General features: G+C 38.8%; 1 protein-coding gene across 1 annotated transcript in view; it reads right to left on the bottom strand.

Annotated features, from left to right (window-relative positions):
* Positions 1-17,604: 17,604 nt before the first annotated feature.
* LOC104467410 (protein Wnt-7b-like) overlaps positions 17,605-18,822 on the bottom strand; it is a 20,946-nt gene continuing 19,728 nt past the window's right edge. Inside the window, exon 5 of the mRNA XM_010081180.1 lies at positions 17,605-18,318. Coding sequence (XP_010079482.1) covers positions 17,839-18,318 — 480 coding nt within the window. The 3' untranslated portion in view covers positions 17,605-17,838. The remainder of the gene's footprint in view (positions 18,319-18,822) is intronic.

The following is an 18,822-nucleotide window of genomic DNA, read 5'->3' as shown; positions in this document are numbered from 1 at the left end:
AGCGCTTACCAATTCACTTTTGTGGGATTTGGTATTAGAGTAGGTGCTTTAATAGCTGTGGTTGTATCAACCTTGGCTGATATTTCCTAATTATTCATCTGTAGAAGTGTTATCAGCCATCACAGAGAGTTACCAGCATCATTTTAAGCTCTCTTCACCTTCTTCAGTCTGGGTTTTATTTGGAAAGCAGACATGCAGTCCCCAGTGAGAATTAAAGTAGAAGCATTAGCTTGCAAAATATATACCAATGACCTAATGATTCTGACATTTCCACAATACAAGCTTTACAAGAAGGCATGCAGACAGCAAAGTCTGTTTTTCTATCTCATATTTTTTTAATGGCTAAATGTTTGGAGGAAACAAAATGGATTTATTCTGCTCAATCCAGGGTATAATATCAGGATTTATCCGGTTCCGGGCCCCAGGGCTTCAGACAACTAACAAAACACATCTTACTTCTGCTCTGCTAGTTCTCTGTTATGCTTTTCACATGCAGGAAGAAAGAGTAAAAGCATAACCCAATTGAATAAAGCAGCATGGCCTGCTATTCTTTGCTTATGAAGCATCACATGATAGACACCAAATTAAGAAGAACCCCCCACCTGTGGTTAAGTATGTGTGCAACTGTCAAGCCATTTTATATAATATAGATGGAATTTTACCATCCCCTTTGCTGACAGAGTGCAGGAATATGTTAAAAATGTTAATGTCTTACCAAAGCACGCTTCATTATTTTTCAATAATCCAGTGATTTTACACCATTTAAATAAAATCAAAGATGCTGCTCCCCAATTTATTTTGAAATGCTACAGCCTTTCACATCTTTTCCTCATATATATGGAAAGAAAACGAGTCTGAGATTCTCCTTGTAGAGTTTAAGTTGCAATTTGTTTTTTGGCTATTCAGTCACTATTTATGTAAGGATGTATTGGGATAGGGCTGTCTGCCATGATATGGTAAAAAAAATATCTTTTCTAACAAAAATAAGATGCTATTTAAACAAGAAGTTAAAGGAAATCTATCCTCTCCATTGACCTTTCACACTGTGGTGAGCGTAGGAATATATAGTGCCAATTTTATGACACAGTCATGTCAAATAGATTGTATATGATATATTTGAGTTGCAATTTCAAAGGAGGTTTTGATCATTGAGAGTTAGAAGGAAAACTAATTCAAATGTGTTCTTGTTACTTTTTGTACAGTAAGTTCACGGACCAACCACCTAACGCTTAAGACATGCTATATTCAGGAACATTCCTTTAACCACAGGGTTTTCTGGTTTGTTTGCTTGAAGTACTCCAAATTTTTGCTGTTGTTGCCCTGAGAAGTTCCAAGCAAATCTGGTGGTGATACCAAAGTCTTAGAAGTGTCTGGAATTTGTTCAGATACTGGGCTGGCAATTTTATCTTTTGTGTTTTTCCTTCCTTACCCTCTTCTGCAGGCTTTATCTACTTAGGTGATGAGCTGGTTGCAGTGATTTCTCATACCTACGTATATTAGGGTCCTTGCAGCAAAAGTGCATAGATTTCAGAGGTGGCCTGTGCATGTTAAAACCCTGTAAATTTGGATTGTTTTCTTGTGATACGGTGTTCAGTAAATAAGCAATGAAGGAATGACTTCAAATTCGTTAGAAGGGTCTGTACTATGGTTGCCATTGCCGAGTCTGTGACAGAAATATTTCAAATAGCTGGCTATATACCAAGGAAATGCAAGCTTCAAAGTGGCTTGTCACTGTGTGTGAAAACCCAGCCCTTACAAAGTGTAAGTCAGTTGCTTTAGCCTGGAATTAATGTGACTCCTTTTCTGCTAAAATTTCTTCCCTGCAGTTCCTGTTTCTCTCTGTGCATACAGAGGAAAGGCATTGCTAGTGCCATCATTAGCCTATGGCATCTTTCTTTTCTTTTTAATGTGGGCTTCTCTTTGCCACAGAGGTGAAAGCTGCGGAAGCCTTCTGCCTTTGAAGAACTACTTAAGATGAAATGGTTCTGAAGTGCATTTAAGGGCGTTTACTTTAGGCACTTTATTTTTTTCTTTATTTTTATTCCTATTGGAACTGGCTAATGTTATTCATTAAACTAACAATTTCTCCCCTGCCTGTTCTTAAGTGTGACTTATGACCTTGCAATCTGTGTATTTTGTCATCACAATGTGTTACCATGGAACTGATTTTGATGTCATGAATAAGGGCATTGTGAGTTTCCACGTTCCCAAGCATATTTGAGACACAGGTTTGGAAACAAAAATGACTTCACCAGTTAAATATTGTTAGCTCCTATAGTATATCAAAGGTAAGAACACTTGTGCCCTATATTCCTTTACATAGAAGAATCTAAGGTTAGGAATTTCAAAGCAGGTATATACAAGAATGACACTACAAATAACATTTCACAAGATTAAATATTTTGTGAGAGCATTGAACTCTAACCCCTTTATGTTACTGTAGACAAAAATCTTTCATATTGTTCGTGGAGACTTCTCAGGCTGTCTAATATGGAGCCTATGTAAAGAGGAAGAAACGCAGTGTGCATAACAGCACTTGGATGCTGCTGGGACTTAACTCCTTCAAGACAATAGCGGCCGAAGGGAATTTTCCGCCTGAGATTGCTCGCAGGCAGACAGAGGGCAATGTAACATTGCTGGTTTTGAAGCTGAGACTAATATTTAGGCATTTTTCAGAAGAGAGCCTTACACAATGCACAAAGGAAAAATATACTTTCCTTGTGCAGCAGAGCACGGGTATCGTGTGCCTTAAATTAAAAAGGAAGGAAGTTCCCTCAGTGATCTACCTACCAACACAAGGTTAAAAGAGTTCAAATGAATCCCTTGTCAAGCTGTTCCCCAGGGTGTTTAATTCATCACAGTTAAAGGGTTGATAAGATTCTGTAATGACGAAAACATCTGAAAAGCCTCAAGTGAGGTTAAAATCCTGGGCTGCATAAAAGTGCTAGTATAACAGCAGCCTCAGATACATTTCTGTTTACTTGCTCTGGTTTTTTTGGTTTTGTTTTGTTTTTTGTTTTTTTTTTTTTCCAGTTGAGACTTACCCATCCTTTGCATTTTGCACTCCAGCTCCATACCATTTTGCTCCTGGCACCAGGAAAATATATCCTCATTAAGTAAAATTTATGCTAATACCATTCTGATTAGCCAGCAGTCATTGATATTCACTCTCATTAGCTAAATTGGTTCGCTGGAAGACATCCCACTGAGGATTTTTTTTTCTGTTTTAAGTGGAATATAAAATGTATGGATTCTCAGAGATGACAGATGATGATAATTATACCCTGTGTTTACTCCAGCAGGTTTTTTTATTCTAAGGGCTCCCGAAGTACTTTGTAGCATTTACATCTGCGAGGAGAGAGAGGAATTTTTTTTCCCCTTCTGACAAAGAGCCTCCGTCAGAAATATCGAAGCCATTCTGGTTTCACTGTTATTAGGACAGATTGCATAAAGGAATCTTCCATTCCAAATTCAGGAGCACTTTTTAATGAGGCAGAATGCAGGTCAGTTCATAGGAAATCTAGCTGGGGAATAAACTCAATTCATGCAGTAATGACACTTTCCACATACGGTCTTATTGGAGTAACCTTGCAATCTGACTTAACATCTCTGGGAATATTGCCTACAGTAATATTGCAAAATTAACCTCAGTGTGAAACTTTAATCACAATTACAAGGATTCTGTCAGCTCACTCTTATACATCTTGGTTGAAAGGACTTATAATTTCAGATGAAATTTTTATTATGTTTTCTTCTGTTAAAACGTATATGATTAATCCAAGCCATGGTTTAATTCAGTCTGGTATGATGTTGTGGTGAATTATCAATCCATTTTCTGTCAACTCTCTTAAAGTGCTCTTATTATGCAGGGATGACCAAGTAGGAAGCTATTATTGCCAAGGTGTTATAATCTTGCATTAACACTATTAGGGCTAAATTATGTTTCTTTGTATTGTAGCCTCCATTTCAAGTGCCAGATGGACAACAGTGATCTTAAGGTCTTACATTCTTAGTTATATTTTTTAAGTCTCAGTAGATATCTATCTCCATATGCAGGCATATCTGTCCTTTAGAAATTCTGCCCCTGTATTCATCTGATAAAGCTCTTTTTACCCTTAAATATTGGTACTGCATATATACTCTGTTTTCTTTAAAGAGGGAAAAAAAATCCTCTGGTCCATTCAATCCTTGACCTCACTAGAAGGATTATAAACAAGGGCATCTCTTCATACTAATTTTTTAGTTTTTGAATCTGTAATCAATACTACTTCATTTAGGCTGCCAACCAGCAAGGAGATGCCAGAAACCATTGACCGTCGTCAACGGCAAGATGGGAAACACTGGCCTACAGTGACCTTCGACTGCGCTTGAAATTCCTTCATTTGTCTTTGAATCCCCATCGCTGAATAGCTCACATCACTCCTGTGCAATAATTGCAGTGTTTTCACATGTGCTCTTCTGTTTCAAATTGTCTCACTCTTACATTGATCTAATCTTTTCTTCAGTAATCAAAACTAATTTCACATCCAAAAGATGCTTTGGAGGGGAGATCTGTGACCACAAACAGTAATGTGAAACCACCCAGATGCAGATAAATTGCCATTCTCTCTCACTGTGCAGAGAAATTGCATCCTAATGGTATGGCAATTACTTTGTTTCCATGGTGACGTGTGTATGTGTGAGAGCACTATAAACAATGTTTGTTGTTTATAAACAGTTCAGTTTGTACTGAATTATATTTACTATTTGTATGCTAATATCCAGGATGCACTTGTAGTTATTTCACAGCAATAGAATAGGGAACAGAAAGCTGGAAGTTTGGGGAGCACTGCGGTGAACCATAGGATTTTTATTACATTTTTTCCACATTTACATCCAAAGAAAAAGCTACATGAGCTGAATCTATTTCCTTATCATATGGCATACACTAAATAACTGAAAAAAATACCAGAAAGAAAAACTCATGGAATTGACAGATTTTTTTTTTTGCTACCCGTCATCATTACTATACTGGGGCTTTGTCCCAGAAGGTACAAAACGTTTTGGTTACAATTAAACAAACCGTTTCTGTGAATGGTCATTTTTAAGCCTGTAAGCTGTTAAAATATCTTTATTCAATGTTTTTAAAATTCCTTTTTTTTTCCCGTTATTGCGTAATAATAAAATATTTTCCATGTTTTCTTTTTGGCACTCAGTTTTCATGAACACTACAAAACCAACAAAAAGCCATCAGCGTTTGCTCAAATAAGGTAATAAATTCACTTCAATAGCAGCTTGTTTGCTAGTCGCAAATCGTTGTCAGGGAAAAAATGGGGCTATTACTATTATTTAATATGGTTGCCAGAATAGTTGCGTTGAAGGCTAATCTTAAGAATAGGCATGTGAATATCCACCGGCAGGTAGAAACGTGCAGACAAGGGCGCAGCTCTAAAATAAAGGAGCGCCTTCGACAGCAAAACGTTAGAGGCACGAAGGAAATTCCTCCTCTTCCTTCTCTGTGGCTGGGGAAGCACAGTTCACTTCTGCAACTCCTTGGCCACCGGCCAGTGTGATTAAAATGCTGCACCCTACCTCGGCGTGTTTTAATTGCTGCCTACACACTTTGCGAGCGGTGTTTGTACTTGTTTAGCTTGGGACCTTTGATAGGCTTAGCAGCCAGGCTGGAAGAGGGAAGCAAACACAAGGGAACAAATTTATGTTAACAGACGGTAAGTGTTCATACTGCCTAACACCTGTGGGCAGACACGTAGACAGTGGTGGGTATGCCATTTAAACAGCAAGAGAGTGCCATTTACCCATTGTTTAGGAGTAAATGAAATACATTGCATTAAATTTGTTCCTTGGCAGTCATCCCAGTCAAACTGCCATGCTGGTTAGCTGTGGACGCCCCTGTATTTACATTAAAATAGTTTGGAAAATTTCGCCTTTATTCATGTCCTGAGTATGCAAACATGATCTCCTCAGCACAGGCGGCGAGGTGTGCTGAAAGCTGGGCTTACGCCTCTCTGGCTCCTTGGCCCGTGCCATGACTGTTTGCTGGCGGCAGGGCAGCAATCCCAGTCCAGTCCCCTGAGCGGATGGAGTCCACTGTGTCTTTGATTTCCTGACACATGCCACTGCCAAAATGACACAAACGGAATATTTGCTTTATCAGCTGTGGGGGGTTGTTTGTCTGTTTGCCTCATCCCCACTTGGAGGGACTCTGCAACCGGTGCTGAAGATGTGTAACAACATGCTCTCATGGCAGCATGTGTATTTTGCACTGATTTGCCACTGGTCTTGAAAAGAAAGACACTTGCCACCAGCTTTTCTTGGGAAAGCACCAACAAAGCAAATATGACCCAAAGCTTTCCAAAGAATAGAGGCCGAATGCTGTGGGATTCAGTAGGGAGCTGTGAGCATTGTGACAGGGCTGCGGTGTCACCTGAGAAGAGCTCTGTGCTTGGGCACTGACTGCATCTTGCTCCTCTCTCTCTCAAATCATTTCTCCGTCACTGGCCACCAAGTGTTCTCCTGAGCCAGTGCCGTGGTTAGCAGAAATGGCCACACCAATGCCAGAGTGCTGGTTTTTCAGAAGTTTGCCTGTGGCTCTCAAAATCAGGTCTTTGAGACTTGCCCTCTGTGCTCTTCTCCCCCAGAGGATGCAGAAGTAGTCACTACCCGATGGTGAGGAGAAGTCAAGCCCTTTTCATGATGGAAATAACACTGGGCATGAACTGCCTGTGGTATGGCTGTTCATATGAGTATTTTTGTGTTTCACAAATGGCTGCAGTGATGTTAAAAATGCCTTCTAAGTCTGTACATTGCTATACCTGGCCTGTACTCCCTGGCTTCCCAAGTTTGATTTGGTCTCCCTGACATGTCCTCTGCTACACCTGACCTCGGGATCAAGTTTTAACAGAATTTTCAGAACGAAGGAAAAGGGGAAACTATCTAGTTGTTGGACAGTATTTCACAAATGAGATCTCAAGTCTGGCTGGTAAGCTCATATTTAATCACTTGTGTTTATTTTAAAACTGTGAGAGGATATGACAGCCTGGCTTTGTTTTAATATTAGGCTTCTGCTATTTACATGTTGGTTTCTGTGGGGTTTTTTTTCTTTATTTTCCCAATACCTTTTAAAAAATACTCTTAACACCTTTTGGCTTTATATATTTGTCTGGGATGAAGATGACAGTATATTGCATTTTTGTTTATTTTAGTTGTCTGAACTTGGAAGACTGACATTCTACAATATGTCTACAGTATGTCTACAACCTTCTCAGTGTATATCTGAGAAGGCTTAGAGGGAATAAAAAGTAGGACTTGTCTTCTTATGGAACTGAAATATGAAATTCCACCAGTGTCACGTGGTCATTTTTGTTACCAAAGTAGGAGGACAGAAAGAGTATGAACTATTTGAACAGAAATGTTCAAAAAGATAACATGCTGCTTAAGCTAGGCTTAAGCTAGGAGTAAAATTATTTTCCCATCACGGACATACACAAAAAAAGAATCCTGAAAAGTATTGCCTTTCCAAGGGATCACAAAAATTTATAGTTCCTTGGATCTAAGATAGGGTCTGGTTTGGACCAAACAATTTATTTCAGCCTGAGAATTGTGAAAAATTTCTGTATTTTGTTCCTTCTCTTTCTCAAGCTTAAATATATTAAAATACATAATTAATATGAAACAAAAATTAAGACATTGAGGAAGCCTACTCTAAAAGGTTTTCTGCTAGTCTCCCATTTTTATGATCAATTTGAGAGAGGCATCCCAACTCGCCCTTATTTTGGTCTTGATTACCCTCCCTTTTTCACTAAAGAAAATTTTTCACAAAGTTATCTCACAAGTTTGGGTTTTTTTTGACAAGTAAGGTAAGTGTGTAAACATGTTATAGGATAGATGAATGTGTACAACTGTGCCTGCCTCGTAAGTGTTGCAATTATATACTGGGTAGGATCTGTGCTAACGTTCATGTTCTGCACAGACTTCATCTTTTCAGTAGTTTAAGTTTTTTAATCTTCATGTGACTGCTTTTTTTTTTTTTTTTTCTTTCTGGTGCTTCTGTTGAGTGTGTTTGAGACTAATCCTGAAAATCCCTTGTTGAGAGGTCTTTCTTCAATAGCTTGATTTCTGAAGGGTAGTAAACATGGGAATTATGCTAAATACAAATCTTTTAAACAAGAAGTGTTTCAAAATTTTCAAAACTGAAATGGGATGTTTAAGATGAGGTGTTCAAAAGTCAGCGTCAGAGGGATTTAATCACTTTTGAAGCGAAACTTAGAAAATCCTCTCATTTAGGTCACAGCATCCTCTAGTCCAGCCCTGCTGGATGTAGAGTTGGAACTGAATTTGGTGATAACCATCACCTTTGACAAGTTTCAGGTCAAGAGTTTGAGCAGAGCCTAATTTGATTTATTGCTCCTTAAGTTGGTGTGGCTTACCTCGCAGTCATCCACAGCTGAAGGGTAAGCTCTGTTCCCTCCTCTTTCAGCTGAAGATGATGGGAGCAGGCAAACACTTCACTGCTCTGAAGTGCCAGCAGAAAGGCTTTCAGGACTGTGGCCAACACCCTCTACAAGTACTTTTTGGATCTGTCACAGCTTGAGTAGAGACATTTGAACAGGCATCAGATTGTGAGGGAGTGTAGCTAACTAAAAAGCTGAAGTGGAGAAAGAAGCTCCAGTGAACCCATCTAGGGAAAAGAGGCATCTCTTGAATGCAAAAGGTTTTAAACAGAAAACTGAGGGTACTGTTTTTAAAGGAAAGCAAATGGAAATCCTTAGAAAAGCATCCATTTGGCTGGTTTTTTTTCTTTAATTTTTTTTTTTTTTGGTCTTTGCTGGTGGATAGTTAAAGATGGAGAGAAAAAGAAAAGAGGAATGCCTGAAGACAAAAATTGTCAGTGCTGGTACTTTCACTAAATGTGTTTTATGTATACATATTGAGTTGCTCATACATAGTCAAAGACTATAAAAAGGGTTCGAACACTAGTAGAGGGAATCTGACTCATTAAATCTTAATTTACACTTCAGGGAGCCATCACCAAAGGGGCATAAAACCTGTTCGCTCTAGATGAGCGAATGGGAGCAGTATATGCACTCAGGAGTTGCTGTTTTATGAACCTGAAGACTAGAGAAGCTGAGAATGAGTAAAGTCCTTAGGAACAAGGAAATATGATGTTCTGACTTGATGCCTATATCCTTTTTATATTTATATTACTTTTTCCTTTCATTAAATGAATTTGGTAATTTTATTGGATATCACAGGGATTATTTCTGTTTCACAGAAGCTTTTCAGCCCAGAATATACGGACTGTTGCAAAGGGTCTGGAGATGAAGAGTGCTGGGGGTATAATTAGTCAAAATTAGTGTGGGTGAAAAAAAATCCAGGATATTCAACTTCTGTAAAGAGATCTTCAATCAGAATAAAAGAATCTTGTTCAGAGGCTTATACTAAGAATAAAAAATGTATTATTAATGCTAAGGAGTGGCTCTGTTTGACTAAGAAAATGCCATTAGAACCAAGTATTTATGACTAAACACACTTGAATAGAAAACACGCAGAGAAAACTCTTGGTAGTTCATTTGTCAAAAGCTGGCTGAACTGTAGCCCTGTAATAATTATGTACTGGATATCACAGGCAGAGAAGCTGGTGACCGCAAACTGACTTCCTCATTCCTTCTTCTTCCTCCAGGAGTGGTTTGGATTAGGTAGTCAGCTGAAACTTCCAAAGCACGTATTTTCTTACCATGCTGCTGAGACCCATTTCCAGGTATTTCTTGCTTAGATTCCCACTATATTTTTTTTCTTTTTGTCCAGAAATGAAAAGTTTATTAACGTATTGCCTTAGTTAAATGCTTCCCAATTCCCCCTGCATGCACGCATATACACACATCTGCGCACAAATGCACAGGGAGGAAGGCAACCTACCCACTGAAAAAAAGACAACTGGGCATTGCTGAATGTCACCCAACAACTCTCTGGTTCCTTGTCCTGAACAACAGATATTCTGTATCACCTAATATTAACAAACAAAATACTTTTTCCCACGCCATTATATATTTACCTTAGCCTACTGTTCAAGCTTGGCATGTTGGCTTCCTAAGACTATTTGATCCCAGATGCAGCTCTGTGCCAGAATTGCTGGAACAAAATGCAGTGGGTGGACAAACCTGTCCTGCTGCATTGCTTCTAGCCTTTTAAAAACAGAAAGCATTTAACTGACTCATTACTGTAAATGTACTAACAGAGCATACCAGTGATGATTTTCTGACTGAAAGTGGCTGCATCTGCTCAAAAGGTTAACACGGGTGCAAAGTAAGTGCATATCATGACACATTTGTTGATACCAGCCAGGGGCAAATATTAAGTAGCTTATCTTTTAAAAAGAGAGATAAGGAAGAAGGGTTGTGAGGTGCTTGCCAATAAATGTATGTTCATCACAACTGACACTCCCCGTGCGTTGCAGTAACCACAACAGGTAGGGCTGTAATCAGAGCACTGGACCGACAAGCAGGACGTGAGTTGTAGCCCTAACTCTTGACTTTTGGTGGGGCCTTTGGCAAGTGATTTAGAGCTAAATTAGGCTGTCTTCTCTTCCTGAGTAACTGAAGGGGAAAGTGGGTTTCACACATCTCCACTTTCTCCAACTGCAAAATGAGGGCTATTTTGCTTTTCTTCGAGAGCTACAAACAAAAAGACCTACAAATGAAAGAAAGAAGTGTTATCAGGTGTTATGGTGCTGGTGACACAGTACCTCTGGAAGGAAACATGGAAAATTTCTATCCCTGTATTTCAGTAAGAGGTCACAAAATCCACTCCCCTTAAAAGCGGAAGAAGTGAGGAAGGATGTTAGAGAAATTGCTCTGAATATCTGCAGTGTGTATTTTTCAAATATGCACACACATATATTTATATATTTAAATATATGTACATATATTTGTATGTGTGTATATGGAAATACATGTATGATGTGTGTGCATATTTGGCTTTTTATTTGAGATATACGATGCAATTTGAGGAGCACCTTTTTTCCTCTCTCTGGGTAGGTTAACATTTTTCAAGTAGTTATGTATATATTTCTTTGTCTTTAAAAGATATAATACTTACCTCAGAAAGGTGTGAGACAAGTAACTGTATTCTGTGTGGTGGCTAGCATTACTGAGAATACATGACTGTTAAATTTCACTGCCTAACCTGTAGGCTGAACTTGGCTTCAATGGTAGGGTGCAATCCATACAGGTAACTGGGATGCGGCTCCTACAAGAGCCTTTTGGCATAGCCTGACGTGCTTAAGAGTAGCAGCCTGGATGCACTCTGATGAAATAACCAGGAGAGCGTTGCAATGCATACCCATTAGGATCCTTCACAACCAGTATTGTAATGCTCTTAAATCTTCACCCCATGGATTAAAGTTCTCTGCACATCCTAAGAAGAGGTCAAAATCATTAATAAGCTACTTTGCAGGAAACTGCTTCATCAAATCACTGGAAAATAGCCAGGCTTATACAATTCTCTTTTAAATAATTTCTGCGGGGATATAGTTCATGCATAAAATTGGGCGTCAGCGATTGGCTGGAAGAGATGAGAATGGGGTGGCAGTAAAAAGGAAAAGCAAAGCCAATTTCACTGACATAATACAGTGTCTATGCAACAACACATAAAATAATAAAGTTTGTAGTTAAAAAGAAACTCAGGAAAATATGGTTGGTGCCAAAGAGCAGCTGAGACAAATGGAAGAGGGGAAATGTGAGTTCATTCCCACAACACAATTTTTGGTGCTTAATTTCAGCAGATGAATTATCTGGGGTTCCTCCCTGGGGTTTTCCTCTGGTTGAGAAGGAGGAGAGCTGAACTAACGCCTCTCCCACAGCATGGTTCTCTCTCCCTGTTGTGGAAGGAGTCCAGAGAGACTGTCAGCTCACTTAGCCCATCTTTTGAGTGGCATGAATAGTCTTCAAAATGCCTTCGGATTTCCCTTTACCCAAAGGTTGAGGGAATGCTCCTTTTCATACTCAGCCACAGGAATTAAACAATAAGATCAAAATCTTGTAATCTCCTTGGGAATTCCTTTTAGCTGTATGGGATCTAAAATGGTGGTTTTCCCCTAAATTGCTGGGCGAATGAAGGCAGAGGCTAATCATACAGCTGGCTTTCGATGCAAACATTTACAATGTATGGTGCAATGCCATTGGTTTGGGATCACCTATGAAACAAATGGCTTAATCATTTTTAATACCTATGCAGAAGTTTAAATGTCATTAAGCTGCTTCCTTGTTGATCTTGTCGTCTGTTTATAGGAAGCATAAGAGAACCCACAACCAAAGTAAACTGTTATTCCCATTTTTTTGGCCTTTCATAGTACCAAGTTATGGAAAGGACCATCCTGTAAAACAGAATTTCACTAGGGTCTCCAAACAGGTAATATATAGGGTATTGCTTTCAGTAGAAACAACACAATTCAAGATTTTTAATTTACAGCAGTATTATTTCCTCTGCCTCAGCACCCTGTGGAACATGTTATAACCAACAACCGTGTATGATGTGAAAACTGCTGTCCTGGTTTCAGCTGGGACATAGCTAACTTTCTTCATAGTAGCTAGTGAGAAGCTGTGTTTTGGATTTGTGCTGAGAAGAAGGCTGATAACATACTGATGTTTATAGTTACTGCCAGGACAGTCAAGGGCTTTTCAGCTTCTCTGCTGTGCCAGAGTCTGCAGGTGCAGAAGAAGCTGGGGAGGGAGCACAGCCCCAATTACTAGCCTAGGATTCGACCTTAGGTTTAGGACTGAGATCCAAATTGGCCAATAGTCTATTCTATATGATGCATGTCATGCCCAGTGTATAGATGAGGATCTGTCCAGAAGTGGTCTCTCTCTTGCTCCAGGTCAGCTCTCCCAGGGTTGCCCCTCTCTCAGGATCGTCTCAGTCTCTTGGACACTCAGGCTCTTATCTCCATTCCTATATTGCGGTTTTGGGGCTCTCTCTGCTCCAGGATAGTTATCCAGGAACAGGCTGAGCCTTGGTCATTGGGTGGTGAGCAGTGTCACTGGGTGTCACTCATTTGTACATTTGCATGTGTTACTATTATTATCATTATTATTATTTTCAATATTATTGTAGTTATTAAATTGTTCTTATCTCAACCCATGAGTTTCTTTTTCCTTTTCCCCTTTAATTCTCTCCCCTACCCCCAGGAGGCAGGAGGGTGAGCAAGCGGTTTTGTATTTTGGCTACCAGCCAGGATCAAAACTACGACAACTGTCATCCTTATTCTTCACCGAACAAATCTTTTAAAGCACATATATATGTACTGCAGGAATGTGCAGGGAAGAAAACCCTGGATCTTCATTTAAAAAATGAGATACAAATTTTAACTTTGCAACTGCATCTCCCCAGTCAGAAAATGATCTCCTACAATTTCCTAATAGCAGCTAAGACATCAAAAGGAAAATACTTGCCAGCCTTTGGTTATGCTTGCTCTCCAATGAAACGGTCTGGATTTGCAGAGATTCAGGCAGGGACTTTGGATACAAGGGGAAAAAAAGTTTGTGGGTGAAGTTCAGCCTACAAGGTGGTTTGTTTTGCATGCAGGAGGTTTCTTACAATATCAATATCACAAACTGAAATTTCTTACAACTTCCTCTGCCTTTCCAACTTTGATGTTTTTCTTCCTTAGACATAGTTTTAGCTGTGTATATCCCACATCTCCTTGTGGCTGTCACTCGGAGAGAATAATGTTGGGTCTTTACTGTAACACTTACTGTACTGCCTTTGCTGTGGGAACTGTCATTGAAACAAAAGGTCTGAATGATTGGAAAGGAAACGTGCAGTCATTCTGTCCAGTTATGAAAATTGCTATGAATGCAAATTATCTCTAGCTTTATAGAAAGCATTTTCTGTTGAACACCAACAGTGCCTTCAATAGTGAAAGGCATATCGAGTTATTTTCATGGGAAAACTGGTATAAGGGAAGGTCTTGATTTGTTACGTTCAGTATCACCTTTGGGTTTTAACCTTAAATTAAGAAAGAAATCCATGGAAATGTGTTTGAAACTTGAAATGACCTACTTGCAACATACAACAGATCTGCAAACCTTTTGATGAGTTTCATCTACTTTCCAGATGTCATCATAGAAAAGAATGTAATAATACCATCTGCTATAAAAACTTCCTGCAGCTCTATTAACAAGTTTCCCGTTATGTAATTAGGAAGAAGGTGCAGTGTTTTCTTTGGCATCTATGGGTAAAATGCTGTGCATACTTATACTGCTATAAACTCAGGGCAACTCAGTTCATTTTAATGAAGTTATTTTGGACTTAGTTGATGTGGAATTTGGCTATACCTTTATCTATAGCTGTGTATCTTCCCCAAGGGGCAAATATAACAAAGGTTGTACATTTTCTTTATATTTTGTGTAGGAAGACACTATTCCCGCTATCAAGATGTTGCTGCTACTTTTAAATACTTCTAAATGCTGTAAAATCTTTTAGGTCTGTGTTTGGATAGGTGTCAGACGTGTCTATAACTTGCTTGAATAAGCTGGAGCTTGTGCAAGTGCTGAAGTCAGGGCCTCTGCTCTACAGTTCTTATTCCTCTCTGTTTGCTAATTGTTATGTGAGGTTCATGGTCGAGAACCATTTTGGAGTCTGAGGCCACATTTCTATCAGAAAACATTTACCACCTTCTTATTTGAGCCAACCAAAGTCTCTGGTAGTAGAAAGACTGGTGCTTGTGCCAGTTTCTCTGTACCACTGGTGTAGGTAGGTGACTTTGGACTTTGATACCAAACACAGGCACGTTCATTACTGTTTCTCACAGAACAAGAAAACTGCTTTGGGCTTGGAATCTGCCCATCGTTTGTCATCCAGAGAAGCCTGTATACAAATGGCCTTTGCATAAGGCCTTGTTGCCTTTTTCTTTTTCCTAAATGAATAACAAACAAAAAGAAAGTGAACTAGAAGGGGGAAAAATTAAATTTTAATGGAAATACATTTCATCTTTTGTTTTTTTGCTTGCCATAAAACATTAACATAGTAAACAAATTGATCTTTGCTCTTAAATTCTTTAATAACATACAGTATTTTGTCATGGCTAAGGTATGGCTAAACCACCTTGTGTTTCTGGTCTCATTTGAACCTTTATTGTCACTGTTCTTTGACTTCAAACTACATATTTTAAACAAAAACTGTGTGTAACCCATGTTTGTTCATAGACACATTTGTTCAAAGGTCACCATTTCGGGGAGATGTTTCAGTACATGAGTGGTAGTGGTGTTTTCTGACCAAAACTGCTTTTTCTTGGGACAGTTCAAAGTAAATGCATTTTTGTGGTCATCCCCTGCTTTCTGCCATTCAGTACCTTTCTGAATGCTGCACCCCTACATGCGCAAAGCTTTTATAGGATGCTCTGAAACATATTCTAGACAGCTAATCCAATTGTAGGACTGTTACCATGGTGTTACAATAGCTGACAGAGCTATTGGAAACAGGCATATGTAAAAAAAGAGAGAAAGTGTCACTTTGGTCCACTTTTCAGAGTGGTTGGTGTTATAATATAGAACCTTTTTTTTTTCTTTTTTAACGCAGTGTAGTTCACAATAATTTAAAATACTCTATAGACATTTAAACGATATACAATAATATAACTTAATTGGATTCCTCAATTGTACTTAACAAATACTATTCTAATATATTTACAGTATCTAGTACCATAAGACTGTGCATTACAGTGCTTGGGAGCTTTATTTGCTTCCTGTCAAGAATGTAGTGAAAGTACAGTATATCACTATTATTCAGTAACAATACCCATGAATCAAGGGGACTTCAAATTGTATGAAGTGACTCTAACATTTTTGGGGGCCCCTGTTGACTTCTGTAGAGTTGCACTCATTCATGCCAGGGCTGAGTTTGAATTTCTAGTTAGTATTTTAGAAACCAACAGCAACAACAACAAAAATGAGCTCTTCAGTTTTGTATTGCGCCATGGGAGACTCATCAAAGGAGTCTGATTTTCAGAGCGTAAGTGCTTAGGGTCAGAAAGGCAGGTCCTCGTGAGTGTTTGAACGAAGGTCCCCAGGTGATTTGTTACTTTTGTTAGTACAGGTCCATAAATTACGGAGTTAATCCTGGCTCATTTGCATATCCAGCACAGGAGCTGGTGAAGCAGTAGCTCCACAAGCCCCTTGCCCCAAGAGCACTGTGTGGTGTGGGAGGTGCTCTCATATCAGGTGGGGAGGGTTCATGGCTGTGCAGCCCCTCGATGAAAGTGATAAAATGAAATAAAAGCTAGAAATGCAGATATGTAGACGTTAGGAAATTTTTAATCCAAGTCTTCAGAAAATCAGGTAGGGACCCTTGCTACAAGCACACATTTATGTGAATAAATGTGCTATGTGCTGTGTTAAAAGTGGGCATATCTGGCTCTTGGGATTAAAACCACTAAATTTTACAGTAGTAAAATATCTAAGTATTTTTTTAAATCTCTCAGAGGGAAAAGGTGTGTGAATTAGAATTGAGAGCTGGTGTAAAAAGTAAGCTTCATTCTTAACATTCATGTATTTACCAAGGGGTATGTTATTGCCAATCTTAGAATAACAAGGACGCAGACTAACGCAAATTTTAGCTTTCGTATGCTTGTGAAGCCACCACAGCTCACAAGTTGCAGCAACCTGGAGCTCAGCTACCATATTTTTATTAACTTCTCAGTTCATACGGAGGATAAGTTGTTTAAAACTACTGGTAATATTAACTTTCAACCATTAAAGGCAAAATTCAATGTTTAGAAGATCCTGCCAGTGCATTTGATGGCAAAGCAAAACCTCTGATATTTGTCGAATCATGTCATTGTATCCTAAAACTCCCTATGAGGAGCTGCAGGCAGGTGCTCCAGGCCTTAAGCCTGAGTCTAAAAAGAGTCATTCTTATTCAGGAGGCAAGCAGGAAAAGTCTTAAGCATTTGTAACCACAGTTTCACATGATCTTTTTGCTCAGTTCTGGTAATTGCTTAAGGCCTACAGTAATTGAACTCTCTAATAGTGGAGTGACAACAGATCAGTAGCATTGAAGAACTTAGGGAGAACCAAATACAAAAATCATAAAGTCAAAGTTCCAATAAGTTTACATTTAGTACAGAATTAAGACATAGCTACCCGTTAGTGCTTAGAATTTTTTGATACTATTAAAAACATAAATAATTATTTTTTACTGTTCATTCAAAGAGTTCCAGTGTCACTGGCAGCTGATGTACTTTTGTGAACTTTGTTTTTTCCAAACTGATAGTGGAGTATTTCTGCCATAGATTTTGTCTCCATACCAGTTGTTTTCTCTTTACCTGCTTTCTTAGAAATTTAGGTTTTTGCAGCAAAACTGCTGTGTTCTAGTCAGAGAAGTTTTCACTTCCTTAAAAAAAAAAAATTATTTGCACAGGGCTTGGCGGTTTTGTTGTTGCAAAATAAAAGAAAATGTCTTTTTCTTTTAAATTTCATGGGAGCTGCAATGCAATCAGCTTCTCTGATATGTATAACTTAAAACACTACTAGGAGAACTCTGCAACACCCAGATCGTAGTTAAAAAAAAAATAAAAATAAAAAAGAGAGTGAAGGTTTCATGTGGTCGTCAACATCACCTTAATCCTGTTGCCCTTGTTTCCAAAGCAGTCACAACAGCCAGCCAGCCAAAATGCAACATCCTTAGACATGTAAGTAGTAGGGAGGGAGTGGTTGTTGTGGTTGTTGGTTGGGGTTTTTTTCCCAAAGAAGATTAGATGTGCAAAATGATGCTGTCATCGTCGTTTGTTGTACTCCACTTTCTTCACTTGTGGTGATTTGTTCTGTTCATTCGCACGTGATGCTGTTATTTGCAGGTGAACACCTCTGTCCGCTCGCTACACGTGTTGCACTTCACAAAGCAGCACCAGTGGAATTTGCAATTACATTGCCACACCTTGGTGTACTGGTGTGTGTTGTACCCTCTTCCACAGCACATCATGTCACACCCATCTGCATTGGGAGAGGTACGGTTGCACAGCCGTCCCTGGGTACCAACACTCCCTGTGGAAGCATCTTCCTCGCAATAGTTGGGTGACTTCTCAATATACACTAAATCCGTTTCCATGGGTTTCTGGTAACTCTTAATCTGCTTGATCTTCAGAAAGGTTGGCTGTCTTAGTCTACTGGCTCGTACCACCTCCACTTGCACTGCAGCATTGTATTTCTCTTTCAAAATGTATCCGATCTCTCTGAATTTAGGAAGCGTGGTCCAGCAGGTCTTAGTTGTACAGGAACCTGAGACTCCATGACACTTGCACTCCAGTTTCATTCTCTCCTCCAGTACCTATGTGTACAAACATTTGCATATTGTTACTGCAGGAAAATGGTTTTGTAAGCTTGCCTAAATCTCAGTCTGCTTAGTTCATATGAATATTCGTTACTACTGGTTGAGATTTTTCAAAGCATGCTTATAATTCTTGTCTCCCAGCAAAATCATAGAAATCAATGCTCATAACGCATTTTGTTTTACATGGTGCCTGGTTGGAAACGCAGTGTTTTGTCATTTTATTGGTAAATATTTGCATTCTGCTGCCAAATATTTGAAAAGATTTACTCAATTTCAGAAGACATGTCCTTAGAGACAAAGTAATTCATGGGACTCCAGTGATTTAAAAAAAAGAAAAATTCAAATCATTGTCATATTGAAAACAGCAAAAAAAAGTTTTTATTAAGTGTTTTAAGATTCAGAATATTTAAGCTTCATTACCTTAAGTAGTGTTCAAAGAATGTTTAAAAAATTTTCACCATCTTTAATATCTCAGAATGATTATACTGTGTGGCTGAATAG

This window comes from Pterocles gutturalis, unplaced genomic scaffold (genome assembly GCF_000699245.1).
Source record: "Pterocles gutturalis isolate BGI_N339 unplaced genomic scaffold, ASM69924v1 scaffold11594, whole genome shotgun sequence".
Classification (NCBI taxonomy): Eukaryota; Metazoa; Chordata; class Aves; order Pterocliformes; family Pteroclidae; genus Pterocles; species Pterocles gutturalis.
The sequence above is the reverse complement of the archived record's forward strand: the minus strand, read 5'-3'. Positions and strand labels throughout refer to the sequence as shown.